This window comes from Dysidea avara, chromosome 9 (genome assembly GCF_963678975.1).
Source record: "Dysidea avara chromosome 9, odDysAvar1.4, whole genome shotgun sequence".
NCBI lineage: Eukaryota > Metazoa > Porifera > Demospongiae > Dictyoceratida > Dysideidae > Dysidea > Dysidea avara.
The window spans coordinates 24,688,962-24,715,055 of record NC_089280.1 but is presented as its reverse complement, the minus strand read 5'-3'; the positions used below and the strand labels follow the sequence as shown (position 1 = coordinate 24,715,055).

Here is a 26,094-nt window from a genome sequence, read left to right as displayed (position 1 = left end):
AATTATTCAAAGGCGCCGGCGCGTCTCGCTCAAATTTTGAAATTACAAAGAAGGGAGGATTGGTGAAAAGACGTTGTAACGGCTGGCTGATTGGAAAGTTTGTAAATCAAGAGACTGTCTGAACGTAATAGCAAGCTAAAACATGTCCACGGATGCTAATCTCAACGCTAGTAAGAATCGCCGGCAACTCCCCACTCTACCAACATCCAAGAAAACATCCTCGCTGCTCAAATCTAGTATAAGCGCTGGTTCCCTACCTTCCACTGATACTCGTAAGGTGAAGGATGCGGATCGCAGAATGAGCCAAGGGGCTGTGCTGGATGCTACCACTAAACTCTTAAGCTCCACACAGGCCAGGATAATTGTACCGCCAGGAACAGTTCCTGAGAGTGAAGGCGAAGACTCTAGCGTCACTGTTGCAGTTAGAGTACGCCCATTCAGTGAAAGGTTAGTAAGAAAGTTAACATCAGAGTTACTGCACGTGTTTCTGTGTTTGCTCTATTAGAGAGATTAAACTGGGTGCACAGCTAGCTGTAAAAATGCGCGGCAAAGAGACCTCCATCACTTCCTCTGAAGGAGTAGCTAGAAAGTTCTGTTATGATCACTCATTCTGGTCATTTGATCGACTGCGTGGTGACTACTCTGACCAAGAAGCAGTTTACAATCAAGTTGCAGCTCCATTGTTGGACCAAGCTTTCAAGGGCTACAACACTTGTCTGTTTGCTTATGGCCAAGTGAGTGTTAATAGCTGTCACACTGCCTCGACTCTTAACACTTTGATGTGACATGTTATCCCTGCTTCTGTTTAGCTTCATTTGATGCCGCACCCCTGTGTTTATTATGTGTATGATAACGTTTTACCATATTTAGCAATATAAGGACAGAGTAGTTTTGGAAAATCCATTATTAACCTCCCAAACCTCTACCTAAGCCTCCCATTCTTACATACGTACTCAACTATATGGGATCCCCAGCTATGCTCCTACATTTGGACTAGTGAATGATAACACATCTGCTTATAATTGCTGCTAATTTTTATTACTTTGCTTTGTAAGTAAGTATATTTCCTTCATTGGTGATTGACAACATGTGTATGGATGCGTGTGTTTGTTGGAGCTGTATTGCAGCTATGGTAACATGCCTGAATTGTCAGTATAGGACACATTCTGATAGACAAGTGACAAACCCGAATGATAGCATTCGAAAATTTTGGTACCATTTTAACATGATACATAACCTGACCTCATAATGTGGTATTGACAAGGATCTACTGCACATTGCTGACTTAGCTATAGTCATTGGTACAACTAGCCACAGTTGGTTAAATGCTTTTTGTGACTATATCAAGTGTTCTTAGTGGATAGAGAGGCTCCCACAGGCCTTTAATGGGGACTACCATCTACACTCATAACTATGTAGTCTGCCCACTACCCCTACTGTTTGCAGCACTGGTTTGCAAAATGCTGCTAATTTTTATTACTTTGCTTTGTAAGTAAGTATATTTCCTTCGTTGGTGATTGACAACATGTGTATAGATGCGTGTGTTTGTTGGAGCTGTATTGCAGCTATGGTAACATGCCTGAATTGTCAGTATAGGACACATTCTGATAGACAAGTGACAAACCTGAATGATAGCATTCGAAAATTTTGGTGCCATTTTAACATGATACATAACCTGACCTCATAATGTGGTATTGACAAGGATCTACTGCACATTGCTGACTTAGCTATAGTCATTGGTACAGCTAGCCACAGTTGGTTAAATGCTTTTTGTGACTATATCAAGTGTTCTTAGTGGATAGAGAGGCTCCCACAGGCCTTTAATGGGGACTACCATCTACACTCATAACTATGTAGTCTGCCCACCACCCCTACTGTCTGCAGCACTGGTTTGCAAAATGGCTGCCAATATATAATGTCCCAAATTTTATGCAGTCCAATACTCCAACATTTGTAGTGGTGAAAGTTTGATGGGCTCGTGTAGCAATTTTAGGGAAATGCATAACCAGGTTACATTATGGAACAGCACAAAAATAATTAACAAGGGAATAGCAAGTGAAAAGGTATTATATTTGCCATAGAAAAGCGAGCTATTTACAGAGTTAACAATCTTTTTTTCTTTTTTTTCAGACTGGTTCAGGCAAATCTTACTGGTAAGCGATGTGGTGGTCAAGTGTCACAAGTGTTTACTTTGTGGTGTGTTTGGTTGTAGTATAATGGGAGAGGCTGATAACACTGGGATAGTCCCTCGGTTTGCTGAAGAGCTGTTCTCTAGAATTGACAGAGCATCCACTGAAGAGGTCAGCAGCAGCGGCAGCAGCATAGTTGAAAGCTTTTTTCTTTTTCATAGGGTGAAAGTTTCAAAGTTGAGATTAGTTTTTACGAGATCTACAATGAGAAGATACACGACCTCCTAGCCTCAACTAACAAGAAAAACAGAACTCATGTGAGCTAATATTTATATTGTTATACCATGTGACATCTCCAGTGTGGTTGGGTTAGTTATGTGTTTGTGCATCTGTCAAAGTTTTTGCTGACCAAATTCCCAAGTTTTAATACGAAACATGTGAATATCTACAGTACTACAGTAAATGCCGATAATTTGCAGATGAAGTTTTGTGTTTCAAACTTTTTGTAGTTGCGTGTCCGAGAGCATCCAGTGATGGGACCATATGTGGAGGACTTGTCCACGTAAGTGATGTCACTGTGTGCTGTGTTGTGTCTGTAAATTTCTACTTTGAATTGCTTGGGAGTTGAGACCATGCTGAATGGACCCAGGGGATAGCCAATACCTTGGGACTCTTGTACACTATCTGAGAAATCCAATTAAAAATCCATTAAATATTTAGAAATCTCAAATCCCGATTCACATGCAAAATAAGTTATTCTCGTTTCTGTACATTTATGAGTTCAATTACAGCTGCTGCTCTATACAACAATTCAAGTCGACAGTGCAAAGTACACCTGTCTCTCTTCTGAAGTTCCTCTGATCCCCTTTCAGCTACTCTCTTAGGTGTTTCCTGCACAAGCATATAAAAACTTGAGGTAAAAACATCACGATATAAATCGAAATTAGAATATTTTTAAATACTGAAATATTTTGAAATACTTAAATATTGGGACTTTCGTACACCATGTTGGGTTTTTGCGTGGGCATTGGCTACCCTTCAAATGGGCCATATTGGAGAGGTGTCTTGATTTCAGAGGTCTAAATGTACTTTAATACAAATGGGACCATGGACTAGTTTCCTAGCTATTTTATTGCAGTGAATTTTCTGTCCATTTGAACATTGTGTACTAGCTGGTATTACTTGCCACATATTGCGTACTGCATAATTACATTTACAAGTATTTATGCAGCACAGTGGAACCTGTGTTAACAGTCAAGTAGTCACCTTTGTATAACGGCCGTTGTCATGAGGTCCCAAATATTTTCCAATACAAATGTATCCATTGTGGTCTGTATTAAGTGGTCACCTTCTAACACGTATAGTGGCCAACCAAGAATTCATCCATGAATCACTGTATACATAACTTCAACTCTCTTATAGCTATAGCAGTCACTGCCTTATAAGGAACAGTTAGTGGCTTGTTCAGTTAACAATCTAGCTTAACAGTCATAGTCACTAAAAATGCTGTTGACTGGTTTTGCAGGTTTTTCAGGTTTTTCTCTGTAACAGCCACCTGTATATAAAGGCCAAAACTTTCTGGCCCGAAGGTGACCATTATACACAATATGCAACAACACACAGTATGCAGTACACAATGTTTAAATGGCCAGAAAATCTACAGTAGTGAAGAGTCTTGATTTCCTAGTATAGTAACTGTACTGATGAACAATACTTTTTTTGTTATTATTTGCAATCAAATAATAGTGGTATATAATTTTTGTGTGGTATGGGAAGATAAAAGTATTTTGTTTTGTGTTGTTTGTACAGATATGTGGCATCCTCCTTCAAAGACATAGAACACTGGATCACACTAGGGAACAAGTATCGAGCCACTGCTGCAACTGGGATGAATGAACGGAGTAGCCGATCTCATTCTGTGTTTACAATACTGTTTACCCAGATGTCTGTAAGTGTGTGTGTGTGTGTGTGTGTGTGTGTGTGTGTGTGTGTGTGTGTGTGTGTGTGCACGTGCGTGCGTGCGTGTGTGTGTGTGTGTGTTAGTGGTGTGCGATATAAGATATTTTCCTGTCACAATTATTGCACACAGCATATCACGATACGATATATATCACAATGTACAACTCATCACTCAGATAGTGTATTTACACTGATGACACTTGTAGCACTGATGTATATACTAGAAGTACAATACAACATGGTACATGACCAGCATACAACATTGCAAGCTCTTTTATCAAAAAAAAAAGTGCAGTGTACAATGACATCTTGGGTACATTTTTCTATAAAATCTATACCTCAGCTTATATCACGGTATAAAGATTTTATATCATATCACGATGTAGAAAGTTTTATCGCGATATATCGATATATATCACATATCACACATCACTAGTGTGACACTCTGTGTGTGTCTGTCTGTGTGTGTGTGAGACACTGTGTCTGTTGTGTGTGTGGTGAGGTGTGGGTGTGTATGTGAGTGCACAGGTGTGTTGTGTTTCTGTGTGTGTGGTGTGTGGTGAGGTGTGGGTGTGTATGTGAGTGCACAGGTGTGTTGTGTTTCTGTGTGTGTGGTGTGTGGTGAGGTGTGGGTGTGTATGTGAGTGCACAGGTGTGTTGTGTGTCTCCCCCATATGTGTGTGCGTGTGTTACCACAGTTACTGGAGGGAGAAGAACACAGCAAAGTTAGTCGCATCAACCTCGTTGACCTGGCTGGAAGTGAACGTTCCACTCTCGCCCAGACCAGTGGAGACAGACTAAAGGTGAACCATCACTGAATTACATCAAGAACTACTAGTAAAAATGCTTCTCTTCCCCTCCCATCCCTGACATGCAGGAAGGAGCTAACATCAATCGTTCATTGCACACTCTTGGGAAGGTGATCTCCTTACTGGCAGAGAAGGCTTCTAACAGAAGAAAGAAAGTATTTGTACCATACAGAGACTCCACTTTAACCTGGTAAGAGTATTGCATGTGTAGTAAAGTGGGACATTTCAATAAAGTTGTTTCTTGCTTCAAGGTTACTGAAGGAGAGTCTAGGAGGGAATTCCAAGACAACCATGATTGCTACAATAAGTCCAGCTGACCTGTATCATGATGAATCACTGAGCACTTTGAGGTCATTTTACATCATAATGTGTAGTCACCATATTGGCCCCACTTGTCATGCACGTTGTACGCAATGACCATTTAATAATAGTACAGGCCAAAAAAAAGGAGCATGTTTTATTAATTTTGATGTTGATGGACAACGTGTTGGTTTTAAATTGCAAGTTTTGCTCGGCCTTCCAATGTGGGATGTATGGTAGTGACAAGGCAGATGACTGTTCTATTAAGTTAAATGTGCTTCTTATTAGAATATTTTATGTACCGTATAGCCAAGGGAGAAACATTTCACTGATTTTAAGGTTTGGGAAGTTAACAGCAAAAATTTTATCCTTTAAATATTTTGACCTCCATATACGTAGATACATTTAGGGATTGTTTGCAAATCCGCAAAAGAAAAAATTAAATTAGGTAACATTACTGAACTTTGAAAATTTTACCCCTTAAAATATTTAGGCTATATATGGTAGATACTCTTTATGCAAGGATGTTAATGAATTCACTGTATGTTTGTTATTGGCTGTATGTTTTATTCAAGTATTTTACACTTTGTATTTGATGTCAAGTTTGACCTTAACTGAGTGTTTTGTTTTCTATTGAGCACTAGCTGCACCATCAATAATGTCTGTACATGATCACAGCATTTATGTGTATTAATTTAGTGTATTGTTTTGTTAGAACATTGACAGTCAGTGTTATCACAGGTATGCTCATCAAGCAAGGTCAATCATCAACGTGGCATGGATCAATGAAGACCCAAGTGCCAGAGTGATTAGAGGTGAGCTTCTTCACCAGTAGCATGCTTAGCTGGTGCAACTAAATATTGATTGTGGGTTGCTAATATAAATAGCCGTTGATAAACTTTACACTTTTAGTTAACTCCAAGAGTTTATTCTACTATTGTATTAATGCGAAAATGTAGGCATGTACAATCCAGACACTTAGTTGCATGTAAGGTTACATGGAAAATCAAACCTTAATCAGGAGACTTTTGATCGGTCCAAACTGTTTTCTATGTAGAATTAGTTCAAATTTAGGACAGTTACAGTAAAAAAATTATCTTTTATAGAGTTGAGGGCAGAAATAGAACGACTTTCCAGCCTACTTGGCTCCAATGTTAATACCCCAGTGACCAGCCAGCCTCCTCAGCTTAATGGCAGCCATGCAGCAGACATGGAAGAGCTGAGAAAGAAGCTGAGGGAGACAGAGAAGCTAATAGCAGATCACTCCAGGTAGGGAAAAATATGATGCCTGCTGAGTGACCACATGCATGGTTTTGTAGAACTTGGGAAGATCGTCTTCTGGATTCAGAAAAACGTAAACGTGAAGAGGCAGAGGAATTCAAGGTACAATTAGCATAATTGTAAACAAAATAGAGAATTGTACTGATTTTTTTTTTTTTTTGCAGAAAGCTGGCATGTCATTCAAAGTTGATAATAAGATGCCAAATCTCATCAACCTCAATGAAGACCCTCAGCTGTGTGAAATACTAGTGTACGCCCTCAAGGAAGGAAGTACAAGCGTTGGGCGGCAGTCATCAACCTCTTCATGTGATATTCAACTAACTGGTGCACTTATAGCTCCAAACCACTGGTATAGTTTTTGATTGTGGGTTCTGATTTATTTCAGTCATGCATTCTGTTGTAGTGAGATACTCAATAATAGTAGTGTGGTATCGATTTCACCACAAGGTATGGCTAGTTAATTTTTCTACATTTTAGTTCACTTTTTGTTTTCATTTTGCAGAAAATGCACAGACATACATTAATGGGAATCTTATAGCCATCCCCACTGTCTTGCATCATGTGAGTCACATATCATGCAGCCATGCCCACTAATTTTACTACTGGTTTAGGGTGACCGGTTGGTGATCGGAGGTGAACACTACTTCCGTTTCAACCATCCTGGAGAACTGGCAGAAAAGGGTGTCACCTCTCAGAAAAGTGATCCTAATGACCAGAAAAGCTTCGAATATGCTTACAATGAGTTTGTGCAAGCACAAACAGCGAGGTAAACAAAAACTATTCTGTTAGGAGTATTTTATTTGGGTAACACAAGGATTGAGGCTGAGATTGAAGAAGCGCGGCTGAAGGAACGAGAGGCATTAATGCAAGAAGTTCAGGCTATGAAGCAGCAAGCACAACAAGAACTGGAGCACGAAAAAGCTACTTACAACCAAAAACTCACTTCACTAGAGTGTGAACTAGTGAGGGACATAAAAGGTCTGATGGCTTGGTATAAGATTTTACCTTACAGGAACAACATGAAACAAAGTCAAAGGAATCGGCTGAAACCAGCAAAGTGGCCTCTAGCAAGATAGCAGAGTTGGAAGAAAAGAACAAAGTACGTCTCTTACAGTGTAATGTACTATAGAGAAATGCTTTCATCATGGAAATAATCCAACCACTGGTATGTTACTTCAGCCGCTAAATTACATTTAGTAATGTAGACTTTGGAAAATTCAAGCACCACCGTCAACTATAAAGTGATAATCTCAGGTGCTACAAGTTAGGTTAAGAATTTGTAGTGAATTTATATTGCAGTCACTGTAGTCTGCTCATGTTCACTTGAGGCCTTGTTTTCCTTAATAGCCTCCATAATACATAGAGACCACCTGCCATTAGTAGTGTTGTGATCCCATTTGAACATTGGAGCTTTTTAATGAAAATTTACACATTGACAAATAAGCAGGGGCGTCAGAGTAAAACTGACAGCGGTAATGCACAGGTCTGGGGGCATGTCTCCCACTTTCCTGACATTTTGAGATGCTATTTGGAAGCAAATTTTGGGCTGTAGCTAACACTGTGTGCAAGGTGCTAAGTTAGCTAGCTACCTGACAAGTGTTTAATAATATAACAAGACACTACCAAATAGCACCGCCATAATACTGTTTAACTCATAAAACTTATCATTTCAGTAGATATAAGCTGTAAAGAATGCTTCCAAAACAGCTACAAAGAAACAATGCCAAATATAAATATAACGGTAATTATTTTTAGAGGCGCCTATCATGGACGACATCTGCATGAAGCTGTTTTGAGTGAAAAACAGGTTAGATAATGTTGTTTCTGTAAATTGTTGCCAGTAAATAAATGTCATTATTGCATGTTCACTACTTTTGGCTTTGGCTTCATCTAGTTTGACGTACCACAATGGTTACAATCCTTGGCTCACACACTGGAGGCACCGGGTTCGATTCCAAGTCAAGGCATGATTTTGCTTTTTTGTGTGTTTGTTTGTTTGAGGACCCTTTTTGTCAAAGTTTTTTTTTATTCATGTGACTGCCGGACAGATATCCACTGCCCAAAATAAAACTTTTGTGGCTCCCAGCTACCTCTACCTTATATATGCCATTCAAGAAGAAATCTATATAAGAAGAATACCCAGTGAAGAAGAAACCAAAGCTGAACCCAACCCTAACGCTAACATGACGTTTGCCTGTTAAGCACAATGATGACTTTCACTGTCTGTATGAAGGTAAGTTTTTGGGTGAGTTCGAAGCGAGCTAGGGTTGGAGCAAGCGAAGCAAGCATCCCGGCAAAGCCGGGCGAACCCTAGCTCGCCTCAAACTCACCCAAAAAGTTACCTTCATACAACTAGTGTGTTTGATACTCAAGTTATGGGTGACACTGCCGGACGGATATCAAACAGAAATAGCGTCCGCTGCCGGACAAATATCCACTGCGTTTTTTTATTATCAGCCAAAAAGTGCACACCTACTCTGACGCCCTTGCAAATAAGAATTTGGCTCATATACATATATGGAAGCAGTTGTTAGTAGATACTACCATGCAAACCATTGTAGTCTGCATATTTACTTGTTGGTAAAGTTGATGTGAATATGAACCGGTTAATCATCATTTTAAGTACTCATATGCAGCAAATAAATCACTGTAAAGTGTTTTTTGTTTGTTTGTTTGTGTTTATTGTTTATTGTTTAGAAATTGGAAGAAGAAACATTGGTTCAACGGCATATGCTGCAGTTAGAGAAGATGCGAATTCAAAAGGTATCACCTCTTTTAACTTCATCAAACCAATTACGTTTCACATTGTTAGGAAGATGAGGAGATGAGGATGAGCAAGACTCGGCTCATTACAGAGTTAGAAGAAGAGAAACAGAGGTTAGAAATGGAGGTCCGCAAAATGCAGCAGCTTAAGGAAACACCTACAAAACCATCAGCTGGTGATTTTCATACACTCTTAAAATGTTGTATGTATGTGAGAATGACTTAGATACATCTTTGCGGAGAAGATCTGAACTCCTGCAAGTGTCCATGTTAATACAAGAAGCAAATAATCTTAGCCAGACACTCAATAAGCATGTAGTACGTGTGTGTGTGTGTGTACATGTGTGTGTGTACATGTGTGTACGTGTGTGTGTGTGTACATGTATATGTGCATGAGCATAAGATACTGTTTCTTTTGTGTTCAGAAATTTAGTCGAGATGCTCTGTACACCAACGACTCAGATGTAAGTTCACTTTACACACTGCAGCATCTTATCGACTCTTTTCTGTACCCTTTAGCCAACCTTGCGAGTAAAGCTTACCAATTCTCATACCGGCTTGAACACTATTTGGGACCTCTCAAAGTTTGAGTCACGACTGGTACAGATGCGAGAACTCATACAGGTACAGTAAATGCAACCACAACTGTGTGTATACAGTGGAACCTTGATTATCCAAACACCGATTAACCAAACACTCGATTACCCAAACATCAAATTAACTGCTCAATTAGAGTAGTTTATGTATGAATGTTCGATTTTACATACTCTTCGATTATATGAAAACCCCAATTAGTTCGGGTTCCACTGTATCAATATATGTTACCAAGAGCACCCTGTTATATGTGATCAGATCTGCGAAAACCTGACATAATGGCACATTTTTCAAATGGTTTTTAAGGGGGGTGGTGACCTCAAACCTGGGATTGATTGGTGTCTTTAGCTCCAAGAGAGCATGGAGGTGGCGTTTGCCTGCCTCTTCTGAGGGTGTGACTTTATTGGAATCCGGGGGAAGCTTCTAGGTTGTGACTCAGGTATGATGTCAAAGTTAAGGTCCATCAGTAAATCATCCTCTAATGTTATGTCATTGATGTCGAATAATTGCCGACTCATCCTGCTTTGGGAGTGAAAGTAAAGACACTTTGTTTTGAAAGAATGGTGGTTGTGTAAAGCGTGTGCGTGTGCGTGTGCATGCGTACATGTGTGTGTGTGTGTGTGTGTGAGCGTGAGAGAGAGAGAGAGGAGAGGCAGCATAGCCAACATGATCAAAAAGTTCTAGCTTCAATGCCCAGTTATGCCAATTTGGTGTTGTTGTTTCCTTGAGCAAGAAACTTTACTAACATCGTTCTAGTCTACCCAGCTATTTAAATGGTGAAAAAAAGCCACAAGCCAAAAGCCACACCCCATACCAGGAAACGTAACTAGCTAACTGCCAGCCACAACAAGAAACCACACTAACATCTCCTAACCGTAACAGGAAACCACAGAACCACGCTAAACAAATTTCGAGGTACAATATAAAAATGAATTCTTTAATCAATTACAAATGTGTTATTACAACAAACACACTTTTTTTAAAACTACAGTCCTCCTTTTAACCTTTCACTTTGGCTTTTCCTCTTTCGAACAGCATTTTTCGTCCCCCTACAAAAATAAAACAGTTAATGACACATAAAATTTACCAACCTAACAAACCTCATCAGTTTTAAGAACTATAGGTCCCTCCAGCTTTATCCTGAGTCTTACTCTACTATATTTTTCCAGTTTCTAGCTTCCGCATTTAGTATCATATTGTTCCCCTGCAAAAACAAAAACAGTTTAACTTTCAAATGACATAAGAAATTTACAATTTTTTCATACTCAGACACACAAAAGCACACACATGCAGACACAAAAGCCTTCATACTCTGGGCATCGTCCCACACTTCTAAGTGATTCTCCTACGCCCACATTGTTGAGTGTTTTCCCTCCTATTGGTACCATTACCTGACGAGATCCTGTATAGGACGAAACACGGTGTAGTAACTGAAAGTACCAATATCACTGTCAGTGTACACACTCATAACACTGCCATCACATTGACTATAGCTACACTTACTTGCACACACACACACACATGCACACACTTTACACAACCACCATTCTTTCAAAACAAAGTGTCTTTACTTTCACTCCCAAAGCAGCAATTATTCAACATCTATGACATAACATTTGAGGATGATTTACTGATGGACCTTAACTTTAACATCATACCTGAGTCACAACCTACGAAGCCTCCCCCGGATTCCAATAAAGCCACACCCCCGGAAGAGGCTGGCAAATGCTGCCTCCATGCTCTCTTTGAGCTAAAGACACCAATCAATCCCAGGTTTGAGGCCACCACCACCTCAAAAACCTATTATATGTGATCATATCTGTGAAAACCCGACATAATGGCACATTTTTCAAATTCTTTATTATTGAATATTTATAATCTACTTAGCCAAGTGTATGTTCTGGCCATGCAAGTATGCTAATAAATTCAGAGTTACAGCCCTACAAAGTAGCAACCACAGAAAGATCGATTTGTACAGCAAGTATTGGGAAAATAAATTGCAGGTGCTTATACAAAAATGGTTGTAACTTACAAACACAATGCAGTACAGAGTTGCAACTTGCACCATTGTGTTTGCCATGAATGGGGAGTCCATTACTGGGTAAGTTTTTTCTTCTATCACCTTTCTTCACTACATACAGAGACGGAATCAGTGAAGAAAGATTGATCGCATACGATCGCTTCGATGTGACGTCCATAACTCACGTTTTCTTTAGTGTACTGCAACGAAACAAAGATTTTCGAACTCCTCTTGAGTAAGCGAATAAGATGACACCCTGTTTTTATCATTGGACCCTTTCTTCACAAAGAACAAAGCATTTCAAAATTTTACATTTTTTTCAATTACACAAATATTTTACCCATTGCAATCAATGGCTTATACTGAAAATTTAGGCTTGCACCATTATGTCGGGTTTTCACAGATCCGGTTACATATTATTATTAACTTTTGATGTGACTATATATGTGACCGAATTTGGAAAACCGTCGATATACGCACAACAGTACTTTTGTAATAAAACGCATTTAAAAACTATGGGTAAAAAATGCAAACTCCAGAAAAAAAATTATGCAAGTTTTTATCACCTCGCTGGTGAGCGACGTAAGCCGCCAATGGATAAATCCTGGGCATCATCGTGTTCGCCTGTCCATAGGGAGTACAAAAATCTTTGCCGGTTTCATCTCCATACACGAAAAGATTCCAAAGTTACAGACGTTTGTTTACGTTGCGGTGACGAAAGAATTTACCGACACTCGTTTTTCAGTGAATTTGCCTTCCTTCTCGAACAAAGAAGTACGCCTGGGGGAAATCTATACCTTGATGGATGTACAAAATCATGGCGAACGCAATGAGCCAAGATTCAATTCCGTACGTCGTTGTATCAGTAAGTTATGATGGTTTATGTAAGCGCCTGTAGATTCTTTTCTCGATAGCTTCTGTGCATATCAATTTATTTGCACGTCCGGCTGTTTAGTGCTGTATTTCCAACGCTGCTTAACTTAGGAAGCTGAAACTTGACTAGTCCATTCTTCTGTCCCTGTAGAAAACAAAGAACAAATAAAATGCATTTTGAAAATTGTGCGGATATCGACGGTTTTCTAAAATTAGGTCACATATTGTAACAAAAGTAGCAGTAAAAAGTTCGCACGAAAAGTTTTTTTGTATGGCATATATAGATACTTAATATGGACAAAAAGTAATGCTTATTTTGTAGTGCTCTGCAATATACCGGTAATACCATTTATCGTAATAAAATTATCATAACCGATTAGCCCTAAACAATAACTTGAGGTTGTTACATTATAACACATGCCTATACTTGTACTGAACTATATAGTTTTGGTTTTTGGGATGCATACCACTTCTTACTACGCCCAAGAAATGATGCAATAGTTACAATAGCAAGCTAACTATGTAATAGTTATACCATGGGATTTTGCTGATATATACATCCAAAGCCTGAGGGCCGCAGGCCCGAGGGCTGCGGGTGTATATGTCAGCAAAATACCAAGCAGCCATGGTACAAGTGATATATATCACTTGGGACACACTCACCTAAAGAACTAACGAGAACTCATCCCATTTGTTTTATACAGTAGCATCTGAAGATCGATTGTGGTTTTAATAGCGTGGGCTAACAGCCATTAAAACATTGTCCATACGTTAAAATGTCATTAATACGTTACTATGCTTCAACACGCAATGTTAGAAAACTTGCAATTGTGGGATGGAGTTTATATTGTTATCATTTTTGTACTAAGTTAAGCCAACTAACTTCGCTATTGGGACAGTAAGTAAGTTATTATATTAAATTAAGTACTTAGAACTGTAAGTTACTAACCTATAGCAGTAGTAGCTTTGCTGTTCCGTGGTCTGTTCAAAGGCTGATATGTGGTGGGTAGAAATGCACATCCACAATCGCCCAAACAATTATTTTGTGCCTTCATTATCCTTTAGTAACAACCAACTACTCTATCTTAGCCTCTGTACTAAGCTTAGCAACCTCTACAAAAACGAGTCCCACAATACAAAGCTCTATGTCGCTCAATATAACGAGTCAAAGCGCATCGATTCTTTGAACTGGCTGGGTATCGAAGTCATTGGCAAACCGCTTTCCCATGATATTGCCCAGGCAATATGCGAGTTAAACACCGAGCGGCACCTTTGAACGCCCACGCTAAAGTGGTATATACATTGATATATCGTGATATTTTCCTGTTACTAATACCGTGTACTCAAATTTCAATACCACCGAGCACTACTCACTTGATTAACCAGAAAATCTTGAGAATTTTTATGCACCACTTAGCATGTGAATAGTCATGCTGTTTTTAGTTATGAGATGGTCCCTATGTAGTAGTAAAAAATATATATATAGTGACATCACATGTTGCTCAAATGTAACTGGCTAAATAGCTATTCATGTATTTTAAATTTACTACAACACAGAGTGGTCAGGATACAGAGAGTGTGTGCTCCAGTGTTAGTACTATGAGTGAAGAGGATCCATTCTTTGACCCAAAAGATGTGTGGGAGGAGAGCTTTACATCACCATCCAGAGGGTGTGTCATCACCAACTGTGTGTATTATTGGACTTCAACAGTTGCAGTATATACAGTGAAACGTCTCTACAACTAACGGTTTAAAATTTGGCTACTTTTACTATAATACAGGAGGCAGGCTTGTTGAGACTTAAATTGTCATCTTACTAGTGTTGTGGTCAAAATGTTTAATTTTCTAATACCCTAAAAGCTACATAACCAGATGTACTGTGAGACATGTTCTTATCAGGTCACTTGTAGGTTAGGTATCCTATTAACTTAATATGTGCCATTTAATATAAGTTGGTAAATGTGATCATCTGTGTATTTAGTGCTTTACAACATAACAAATTAAGTTAAAAAGTGACCAAGTTTAATATTGAAGAAATTTCAGTGAACAAGCCAAACTTGTTTCCATTATATGTAAAGCAAAATTGTGACTGGATTTGTGACTTTTTGTGCCAACCCCTCTCATGTATCATAAACTTACATCATGGTCTCTTAACAAAGTTTCCAAATTATATAAGGATCAACACAGGTTTTGGGTCCCAACAGGTTTAGCAAGTCCTACATGTACATATTTAGAAGAAAATATTTCAGTGAATATGAGCAATTACAAATAAGTTATTCCACTGTATAATGTACAAGATTACTGTGAAATGCGTTTCTTTCTCTAGGACACCATCAACACATCGCTCAAATTCTCTACCAGCTTGGTCCATGTCACCTTCTTCATCCACCAAACTATTACCTGATTTGCCTTCCTCTATTCCTGTTAGTAGTTATTTGCGTGCATTAGTAACTTACTGTTGTGTTGTTATAGAAACATGTGACAGACGCTCTTGCATTTACTAAGCAAAGATTGGAATTAAGTAAGCAAGCTTGCTAAAAACTGTGTCTAGAATTAGAAATAATATATCTGTCAGAATTTTAAACAGTGGCTACTATATTTGCACTGCTAAAATATCCCTTTGTTCCATGACATTCACATATTTACAATTTTTTACATGTGAAAAGTTATGTATAAAATACTTGCTGCAACTGTTTTATTTATAACTGGCTGAATTTAAAAGTTTTATATTTCCCATTGCAACTTATTCACTTATACTCTTGTAAAGCAATCAACCCCCCCCCCCCCCCCTCCCCCCACTCTTGTTGGCCATTTGCATTCTGTAATCATGCACAAGAAGTACACAGAAAATTTGGAAGTTTCAACTAGAGTAGGGACCATAGCACATTGATAAAAAGTATTGAAACAAGCTGGAGTAGTGCATGATATTAAATCACAGTAAAAAAATAAGAAGTGTTATATCCCTACTGTGCATTTCCATTATGGTATCTTGAGCACAGTAGGGATATAACAATTCTTATTGTTTTACTGTGATTTAATATCTTGCGCTACTCCAGCTTGTTTCAGTACTTTTTATCGATGTGCTATGGTCCCTACTCTAGTTGAAATTCCAAATTTTTCTGTGTACTTGATTGCTAACTTTCTGTAAATATTATTTTATGACTGGTGAACCCACGCATACCGCATCTGAAATGGCACCACACACCCCAGCTATATCAATTGTTGTCTGGAAAGTGAAGTATCCTTCGTTGTCAGCTATGTTCAACCCGTTACACAGCATTTCGGATCTAGAACTGTTCAAAAAGCACCTCTGCAATCAAAACAGCCACTATGAAAAATACGGACAATTTCTGTTACGAAAGAAAGCCATCATGTGCTATCGCCAAATTGACACTTTTTGCTGTGAGCAAAGATGAATGGGACACAAAGGAGGACACTGGTAAGTCCATGAAGAATGCATTGTACATACTGCAGTATGCCAAAAGGCACCTGTCGGGCCAAAGCAACATCGAACAGTGAAAAAATTAAGCCCGTAGCCTTAGCCGTTATCGAGTTATGCTTGTCTGAAGGCATCAGGCAGTCAGTCAGTAGCATATTCCGTTAAATAAATAATTTTTAAAATTCCGTAGCTACTTGTTTAAAATGTTTCGGGTCGATCTGAAAGTTTGTTTGGGCTTAGTTTTACCTAACCAATACTGCCTCATCGTCGTCAGGGAAAATTGAGGCTGGTTTTTAGGTGATGTTATTTCGTGGGCCATGCCTACTCCTTTGTGGTTCCTACTATACAGTACTATCATACTGTATGATATGCGCTTTGGTTTGTTGTTTGTAAATAGCAATGAGTTTGCAGTGTTAGTGAACCAGAGAAATGCTTCCCAATGCACACAATAAGGTGACATATATTACATTTAGTGGAACAAATTCAAACTATTAATTATGAATTCACACCATTAATTTTAATAGACCACTAAAACTAGACTACAATATGTGCCTGCAATACGCAAGACAAGTTGAGTGTGTGGTATACAAAGTATAATGGTCATAATAACTTTTAGTGGTTAAAAGGGTTTTCAAACTTTATGTCCAGTTCAGTGAATGGATACAAGTGTATGTAGTACACATTTCAAAGTTTATAATAATATCATTGCTTATTTGTAAGACAGATCACTATAAAATTCAATTAACCCTTAATCTGTGATATCATATGCCCCTACAGAATAGAGTACCTCTTTTTGCTAATTTACTACCAGTGTACCAAGTGCAAAGCTCAATAAACGCTAATGGAGGATCATTCTGATTACTCCAGCACCGGTCATTACAAAACAATCAGGATGTAGGATGTGGATTTGTGGTTATATTGATGATTTATACCAATATCATGTATACTGTACATTGGTGTAAACAACAAAATATCCAACAATCAAAAATCACTTATAAGTTATTCAAAGAAATTTCTTGCACGTGGATATATCATGTACATTATGGATAAATACAGTATGTAAGGCCACAAAAATTTAATTATATGTTTCTGGTTCCCTTCTCTGGCAATTTTTTTTGCTGAATGAATTATGTAACCACCCAGCATACAACAATTTATAATAGTTGAAAGGTTTCATGTCTTGTACGCACTCTTTAAAGGATGCACTAACTTTATACATCAACTTTGTTTTTCCCTATAATTCCATGTACTGCTTTGTCAAATGTAGTGTACCATGCAGATCAAAAAGTTGCCCAAAAAAGTTTGTTCACCTGGTCAATTTTGGGGAATCAGGAGGACCAGAAATGTATAGTTAACTTTGCTCGGCCTAAACTATGTTATGAAAAGTAATAACCATATCAGTGCTTTCTACTTCTCAGGGTAAGGCTTATAGTTCTTGCTTTTGTGACTTGCTTGGTTTGATATGCATGCCCAACCATGAAAGATAACCACACAAACTTTAATATGTATTGAATGTTTTTGTTATGTGTAGTAGCAGTAGTAGTGTATGGTGATGCATATAAACAGTCCCATTTTGCAGGTTTACTTACACTGTAGGAGTGCTGCTCTTAGTCACAAACAACAGATGTTTCAAAACAAAAGCCTGCACAGTTGCGAACACGCCACAGGGGCCTCCCTGTTGAATGCTTAACACAATACATAATTGTAAAGAAATAAGCACACAACGTGCACAGAGACTAGGTCTACATAATATACATTTTTGTGTTCACAATTAACACAACGTTTTAACTATGATTCCATTCTTGGGCATACAGTACAGGGATATATATATATATATATATATGGAATTTTCAACTAGAGCAGGGACCATAGCACATCGATAAAAAGTACTGAAACCAGCTGGAGTAGTGCACGATATTAAATCACAGTAAAACAATAAGAAGTGTTATATCCCTACTGTGCATTTCCATTGTGGTATCTTGAGCACGATAGGGATATAACACTTAGTGTATCATGTACTACTCCAGCTTGTTTCAGTACTTTTTATCGATGCGTTATGGTCCCTACTCTAGTTGAAAATTCCAAAATTTTCTGTGTACTTGTTTGTTAACTAAATATTATTATAATGACTGGTGAACCCACGCATACTGCATCTGAAATGGCACCATGCGCCCCAATTATCATCTGAAAGGTGAAATATCCATTATGCTTCGTTGTCAGCTATGTTCAACCCGTTACACAGCATTTCGGATCAAGAACTGTTCAAAAAGTACCTCTGCAATCCATGCATACCGAAAGAAAGAAATGGTGCCACATGCCCCAGTTATATCAATTACCGTCTGAAAAGTGAAGTATCCATTACTCTTTGTTGTCAGCTATGTACAGCCCGTTACACAGCAGTATGAATCAAAAAACTATTCGAAAAGCACCCCTACAATCAAAATAGCCACTATGAAAAATACAGACGACTTCCATGCTACCACCAAATCAACATTTTTTGCTGTCAGCAAAGATGAATGGGACACAAAGGAGGACACTGATAAGTCCATGAAGAATGGATTGTACATACTGCAGTATGCCAAAAGGTACCTCTCGGGCTGAAGCGACGTTGAACGGTGAAAAGATCAAGCCCGTAGCCTTAGCCGTTATCAAGTTAGCTTGTCAGAAGGCATCAGTCTGTCAGTCAGTTCTCAGTCAGAAGAAAATTCCATTGAATATATATATTTTTTAATTTCGTAGGAACTTGTGGAAAGCGTTTCAGGTCGATCTGAAGGCTTGTTTGGGCTTAGTTTTACCTAACCAATACTGCCTCATCGTCGTCAGAAAAAAAATTGAGGCTGGTTTTTGGGTGATGTTATGTCGTGGGCTACGCCTACTCCTTTGTGGTCCCTACTATACTGTATGATATTATCAGGATACATGTTACCATGAATACTGTGCTCTTGTTACTTGTGTATCATTTATTTTCAAGATGCCAGCTCCCCAGCAAGTGAAACTTCAAGCATCGCATCAGAAGCTCCAAACTTCACAGGTGACTATACTATCAACATAGCTTCATAAATTCTAAGCTCTCTTTTACAGATGTCTTCCAGCTGCTTCCCTCAGTGCCTTCACTTTGTAGAGACAGAGTGAATACACTGCTAACTTCTCTCAATGGTATACTATATGCCTAGCTTGTGATTGTAATTACTTCTCAATTCTTAACACTGATACAGAGAACTACACTGGAGTAATCCAAGAGTCAGTCTATCATAGCGTACTAATGAATGCTTGGGGGGTATCCAAAGCTGCTGGTGACATGAGTATGTTCCTGAAGAGTCAGCTGGCATCTCATAACAACCTTGGTGTGTACTGTATAACTATGTTACTGCTGGTGGTAAATATATGTGGACGATGGAGTTCCATATGAAGGATACCCTGAAATGTGGATACCCAGATGAACAAGATGTTTCTGTACTCCCATTTTGCATAAAATTGATGTAGATATATTTAGGATGTCCATTGAAAGTAAATAAGGCACACCTCTAGTATGGACACCTTGACTATCAGGACACTTATCCATGGTCCTTAACGACGACACTTTAAAATAGTACAAGGTGTCTAGTATAGAGGGACTGTTGTTTTAGTTGAAGATTTACAGTGGATTTAATGTTTCTTTACATAATTTGTGTATTTATATTTTAATAGTCCCCTTGTGTGAAAGCAGTGATTTCAGACAGACCAGTATCAGTATACAGACCTCACTGGAGTTGTTGGTCAATTCTCTTTACCATCTACCTCGTCCGTCCGTCAGTCAGTCAATGGATGCTGACTTGAATCCACAGCACTACAGATCAAAATTAACAGACGTTGTCAAAGTATTAACCACTCACATAGCACAAGTGTTAGAAGTAAGTACGTCTCTCATTGCATACACTTATTTAATCCTGCTTAATAGTGCATTGAAAATGAAATGGAATCTGCCATCCATAATTCAGTACGGAGTATTTGTGATTCAGTCGAGAATGTGTTCTCTGTTTGTGGTCAACTATCACTAGCAGAATGTACACTACACCTTCTCTCTGGGGACCAGCCATTACAAGAAGACATGTCATGGCATGGAAAAGTAACTCCTTAGCATTATACATGATCTATGTGTATTTGCAAATTATTTTCCTTTAGCTTCCCTTTAAAATACTAGTTCACTTTTACACTGGTCAGTGTGAGTATACTGAAGCAGTGTTGGGTAGTGTAGCCAGCAGTATTGAGTTAAAGGCTATTGGTGAGCATACTGAAGGGGTAAGTATATTATAGTTGACTTATTGATGTAAAGATGACTGTGTGTTTGTATCTTTATCTGAATTGTAGGCTGGTGATGTTGTAACTTGCGTCAACCAGTTGATAAATGCCATTGCTAACTTGATCCAACAAATGGCAGATACACAGGTTTGTGTGTATATGAGGCTGTTTTGTTTGTTAGTACTGCCACTTACAGTGTGTGTAAAATTAACTTTACCACTCAGCATGAGGCTGAGATGCATACATAAGATGTAATGTGCCAAAGTATTTGCCATATTTCATTGTAAAGGTGAATAAACAGTGAGCTTAATTTATGTTGAGAGTTTTCCGGGGCATATAAAAAGAAAAACAAATGTCTCGTCTCATTCAAAAGTTCAAGCTATTACCGTTAGGAGTTACTTCTTTTCCTTGCTGCTATTGCTTTTTAAATTTGAAACCATCTAATGGTTACCATTACAACAATTGTATTCCATTAGAACCAATTTGAATCTTATTCATTGCTGGGCATTACTCTGGCCTATTGAAAATGAGTACCCGATACTTATTTAAAGGCCAGGCCTTCATTTGAAGTACAGTAATACCCCTACATGGTGAAGCCAGTGTGGTCCATTGTAACTTTGAACACATTATACACCTACGTACATATGTATGCAACAAACTTAAATCTCTCAGGTACCCATCATGGTATCACATTTTGTCTGTGGTCTATTGTTAACTTTTTCTATTGTTTTACAAACTGTATTGTTGTTATTTGAATCATGTATTAATCACTTCCAGTAAATATGTACATAAACTATTTTATCTTTTGCATAGGACCAGATGTGGCCATCGGTTGAAGATCAAGATGAAGAAGACTACCAGTCAGCTCTTAATGCTCCTAGTTTGAATTACGTTACAGAGATGTTGGCACTAGCATATAAAGTGATGTCCCATGTAACAAAACTGTGTGACACCACCAGTACCCAACGTATTGACTGTGATCAACTCAAACATTGCAATACTGATACTGCTGGTACATGCACACAACTGGCTGCTTCAGTATTGAATGTTATCAAGAGCTCGGGATGCCAGCAAGACAATATACTGACAGGTGACATTCAGACTTTGTCAAGGGAGATTATGAGAGCAGGGAAGAACCTTAATCATGCAGCAAAGAAATATGGACAGCAAATCAGTTATAGAGTTGGAATGTCCATGGCAACTGGGCAAGTAACTAGTTTTGATGATGGTATTATATAACAATATTAAATTATTTATCCAATTTTTACTATACAAGTATTTGTTATACATGATGTATGTTTATTTACAACTAAAGTACAGTGAACATAAAGGTGATTAGATGGTAGTGGAACAATACAAAAGAAGACATTTGCATACATGTACTTGACTATGCAGTCTGTGTGAATGTTTGTGATGATGCAGCCACAAAATGTTTACCTGTGCTGGAACGTCCTTTACAAGGGCTCAATGTTACTTCTTTGTTTACCCTAATGATTGGTGTAGTACCAGATAATCGCATATGTTGTAGAAAGCCATCCTCAATGACATACAATCGTGATAGTGTTGTGTTATAGATTTATCATGTGTTCGTTGCATTGATGACCTGAATGCAGACGATTGTGGATTCATGGTGGTAAACCTAGGAAAGGTATGTTGTTGAGTTTGATCCTGAAAGCAATGAAATTATTAGGAAGACATGAGTATACATACAGACATTATCTTTGTGTGAGTTTATGCTCCATAAAAGCATACGCACTTCGATATTATATACTCTTTCCATAGAGAATATTCTATATAGTTATTTGATTGATGAGAATAATCAAACAGTTCAGTATGCTAGCTGTAATTCAGTACATCTTTGAGGATGGAAAATAAGATTCCCCCTACCTCCACATGGTAATGCGAAGACAACAGTATCTTATCACCGTGCAAAAAAGAGCATGTTTACTCAATTGCAAAATAGCTAGAAGGAAAGCCAAAATGTGTAATGTCTAAGTTAAACAATTGCAAGGAAGTAGCTCTATAGGTGGTATTTTAGAGGCTCCGATCAAGTAAATTGAAGCAAGTTACCCTGTAATCATTGTCAAGTTTACAATATTCATCATTCCACCACTACCAAAGCTGATCCAATCTTTGAACTGCTCAACAATGCAAGACTATATATGTCAGAAGGAAGTTCATTAGACCCGTTAATTTTGAAACAAGCCCAAGTTGTGTTCTTGCCACTGACAGCCAGTTACAGAATGTTACAAAGTTCTGCAGGTTCTCAATGTGTTTGGGGAATAGACCTAACATTCAACATGGGATAATTTTATGTCATTAGTACTGTTACAAATACAACATAATTATAGCTATACTTAGACAATAGTTAACAATATAAGTAATCAAGTGTGCCTGGCCTTACTTGTTGCATAGCTACTGCATGACTAGCTGGTATTAATGAGTGTGATTGGGCATAAGTATATTATTATGCCAGTACATACAAAGTAGCTACATACAATAATATTAAATTCATATTATATTACTGACTGATGAGTACAATGAGTTACAATAAAAACATAAGTTGAAATACATGTAGTTGTTATAGCTGTAATTGTTTCTCATCCACAAAAATTGGGATTTCCATGCAGGCGGGAGGTCATTTTTCATTATTCATTATTAAAGAAAATACTCCAAATCAATTGCAAGCTGTCTGTTAGTAGTTGTTAGCTAAAGCCTTTTAAGAACTAGTGCTTATGTTTTAAGGTGTAAGTGACATTTGCTGTGCTGTAAAATGATAGCCAGCCTTCTTAGCACCAAAATAGGTGTGCTCGTGATTGATAACAGCAATAATGAAATCAGAGGCAATGGGGTAAAAAGATGTGGGCGGGGATGAGAAATAATTATTCAAGTTTGCCTGGCCTGATGCAGGTGAGTTTTTAAACAGCACGCAATTGAAGTAGCTACTTAGAATTAGCTTGCATGGTGCATAATATGAATGACTCAAATGAACTTGAGCTCAAAATTTTATCTTCAATGTATGTTTTGGACATTTGTGACATAGTGTTTTTTTTTATCAAAAGCCTTAAAGCCCCTACAAATGCATTTAATATCACTGACTATATTAAATTCACTTTAGGAAACACACGATCAGGATCTAGCTATAAACTGCAACACATAAGAAATACTAAATAAATGTTTCCAGCAACAACTTCTATTTCAACAGACTCAAATGTTTTACCAATAATAGATTACAATCTTACTATCAAGTACAAACATACAAACTTTCTATGGAATCATTTTGAACTAAATTTTGATCCTGACAATGCATGCACTTTTTCTTTTGTTTGTCCCTGTTGTAATTGTAATAAGTCCCCCAAACCTCCCAACTTTGATCACCTGTAACCCTTGCTTTAAATGAGTTTTATATAATATAAGTAACTATAGCTAATCTTACAATAACTATAGTTATCATAATATTATCATTATCTTTTCACAATTACTTACCTGAATTGTGTTCACTCACAAGTAGCTGATCAACAACTTTCCTACAAACCAGAAATCATACAAGTGATTTCCACCCATGCAACATATTACAACTACTCTACATGTACACATACGGTACGTAAATATTGAACAATGCATGACTCAACACCATAGTAATAATGTGCATTCTTTTTTTGCACAACTCTACAAAGTGGGTTTGCCTCATAATCAAGTACTCTGAGTTTCTCTAACAACTGGTCTGCTAGTAGTCATAACTATTACGCATTATGTGTGCATGTCACAGCCTCATTCTTAAGACAACATTGCATCACATTATTTTAACAAGCACAGTGAACCTTGCCTAATCTGGTCACATTTAAATTTTCTGGCCACAGTAAACAGGTGGTTCATCATTTTGTAGACAGATTACATATTATTTGATGTTTTTTGTGCTGATCAGTGTAAACAGGTGACCTGATTCAACAGGTCTCACTGTACTTGGGTATAATTTCTAAATCAAATACCAACAAGTGTTCAAGCATTTGCAGTATTTATTTCAAGCACTGTAGCGATGATCATCAGAAATCGCACACTCTGTAAAACACAGGCAATCTATTAATCACCAAGTGGAAATCTACAAATCATTCATATCAGCATTGAAACCGGGTCACTACTGCTGACCCGGATGACCAACTGACCCGGATAGCAATCTGGGTCAGACCCGGATTAATTAAAGCCGAGGCGTGCGATAAGAGCTATGTTTCAGCTAGTCTCGAGCGAGCGAGACTACGTTTTGAGCATTCGATTTATGTTGAGTAAATAGGGGCGGATCCAGACTTTTAGAATAGCAACTTCAGCCTAGCTGTAGGCTAAAGACCAAAAATAAAAAATAAAAATCATATCACAGCTACCCCCTCACCATAGATATCCTCAGTTTCGTGCTACATACTGCACTTACTAATAAATGGGCATGGCTGAGTGTATGTTTGTAATGCGATAAGTGGGCGTGGCTCACGAAACACGCGATAGCGTTTATAAATTTCCACGTCATCAAACGAACAATTTAATTTCTCACGTGATCCAATCCGGGTCAGACCCAGATAATTTGTAAACCGGGTCAGACCCCGATGACCCGAAAAAAATGTGACCGGTTGACCCGACCCGTTTCAACGCTGATTCATATGTACACAATTTCAATACCTCTGTGTTGAAAATTGCCTGTCGGGTCCGGGTCCAATGTTTTTATTGCTAGCAACTTCCATTATACAACTTGTTATAGTATTCCATAAGTGTACTTCCATTTAGAAGGGAGTGGCACTCCAATCTTCATGCTCAGTCAAAATGCAAAAAAAAATGAGATCGACTTTCACTAAACAATACAATTGTCTTATGGTATATTTTGTGAAATTATACTTTTGTTTACTATTAGCTTTGCTAGCTAGGTAGTAGCAATTCTAAAAGCATTGATGGTGGTATATATGCTTTATTATCTGTGCCAACAGGTTTGACCAACAGCAAATTCCTAGCTTGACATTTCTGCTTACAAAGATCAGAATACAGAATATTTTGGAGTGCCATCCTCTTGTTACAAATTACATGAATGTTGAAATGTGCAAATGTCTTAAATACAACATGCATTCTGATTACTAACTCAATATTATCAGCAATTTTTATTTGAAGCACAAGTGGGTATCATGCAGGTACGCGCTGTAGGTAGATCTGCGACTGCGGTCAAAGTCTTGACCAGCCAAAATTTTGCTTTGGCCTGTGACTAAGAGCCTTTTTCGACTTTTGACCTGTGACGATATTTAGCACCTTTCAATTGTGGTTTGGAAGCTTTTACCCTTGACTGTTGAATTGGCACGATTTTGGTGGCCTTGACCTTTGACTTAGGTCGCAGATCTACCTACAGGCTACAGTGAGTGCCTCTGTGTCACTCTCTTGAAGCAGCAATGGAAGCTCTCTTATAATGACATTAATGGGCCTAGCTGATTTCGAAATAATATGAGGTTGCTCTCGTTTAGAAGCGGGAAGAAATAGGGTCCACAGAAACTGAGAGGTTAAAGGTGTACAGTGCCCTTGTAGGCCTGAGGGTGCACATAATCCATATATCATATGGTAGTACGCACCTTGGTAAGCGATAAGTGGCATCACTTTATATAGGCTCCGTGATCACTTGGGAAC

At 38.1% G+C, this 26,094-nt stretch overlaps 2 protein-coding genes across 2 annotated transcripts in view; one reads left to right on the top strand and one right to left on the bottom strand.

Moving 5' to 3' along the window:
• The window catches only part of LOC136265971 (EVI5-like protein), a 37,263-nt gene extending 12,026 nt beyond the window's left edge, over nucleotides 1-25,237 (bottom strand). The window contains exons 1-2 of the mRNA XM_066060910.1: nucleotides 25,111-25,237; nucleotides 23,932-23,972 (exon numbers count right to left, since the gene is read on the bottom strand). Coding sequence (XP_065916982.1) covers nucleotides 23,932-23,972; nucleotides 25,111-25,211 — 142 coding nt within the window. The 5' untranslated portion in view covers nucleotides 25,212-25,237. The remainder of the gene's footprint in view (nucleotides 1-23,931; nucleotides 23,973-25,110) is intronic.
• LOC136265967 (kinesin-like protein KIF14) lies at nucleotides 2-21,775 on the top strand. The gene is made up of 35 exons (XM_066060905.1): nucleotides 2-447; nucleotides 506-734; nucleotides 2,131-2,153; nucleotides 2,213-2,300; nucleotides 2,351-2,446; nucleotides 2,639-2,691; nucleotides 3,939-4,077; nucleotides 4,787-4,891; nucleotides 4,966-5,087; nucleotides 5,149-5,247; nucleotides 5,939-6,012; nucleotides 6,304-6,466; nucleotides 6,517-6,580; nucleotides 6,643-6,827; nucleotides 6,882-6,925; nucleotides 6,981-7,039; nucleotides 7,090-7,244; nucleotides 7,293-7,440; nucleotides 7,491-7,577; nucleotides 9,176-9,241; nucleotides 9,291-9,417; nucleotides 9,468-9,559; nucleotides 9,667-9,705; nucleotides 9,761-9,865; nucleotides 14,286-14,398; nucleotides 15,055-15,151; nucleotides 15,201-15,249; nucleotides 19,139-19,198; nucleotides 19,249-19,323; nucleotides 19,383-19,511; nucleotides 19,855-20,057; nucleotides 20,105-20,272; nucleotides 20,329-20,445; nucleotides 20,515-20,592; nucleotides 21,259-21,775. The coding sequence occupies exons 1-35, from the start codon at nucleotides 143-145 to the stop codon at nucleotides 21,682-21,684; spliced, it is 4,182 nt and encodes a 1,393-aa protein (XP_065916977.1). The 5' UTR covers nucleotides 2-142; the 3' UTR covers nucleotides 21,685-21,775.
• Nucleotides 25,238-26,094: the final 857 nt, after the last annotated feature.

Excerpts from the sequence above, each read along its gene's own strand:
- LOC136265967 (XM_066060905.1), top strand. The coding sequence starts at position 143 with ATGTCCACGGATGCTAATCTCAACGCTAGTAAGAATCGCCGGCAACTC. Across the intron at positions 2,154-2,212 it reads GGTTCAGGCAAATCTTACTG|TATAATGGGAGAGGCTGATA; the intron begins GTAAGCGATGTG and ends GTTTGGTTGTAG. Across the intron at positions 19,199-19,248 it reads AGAAGCTCCAAACTTCACAG|ATGTCTTCCAGCTGCTTCCC; the intron begins GTGACTATACTA and ends TCTCTTTTACAG.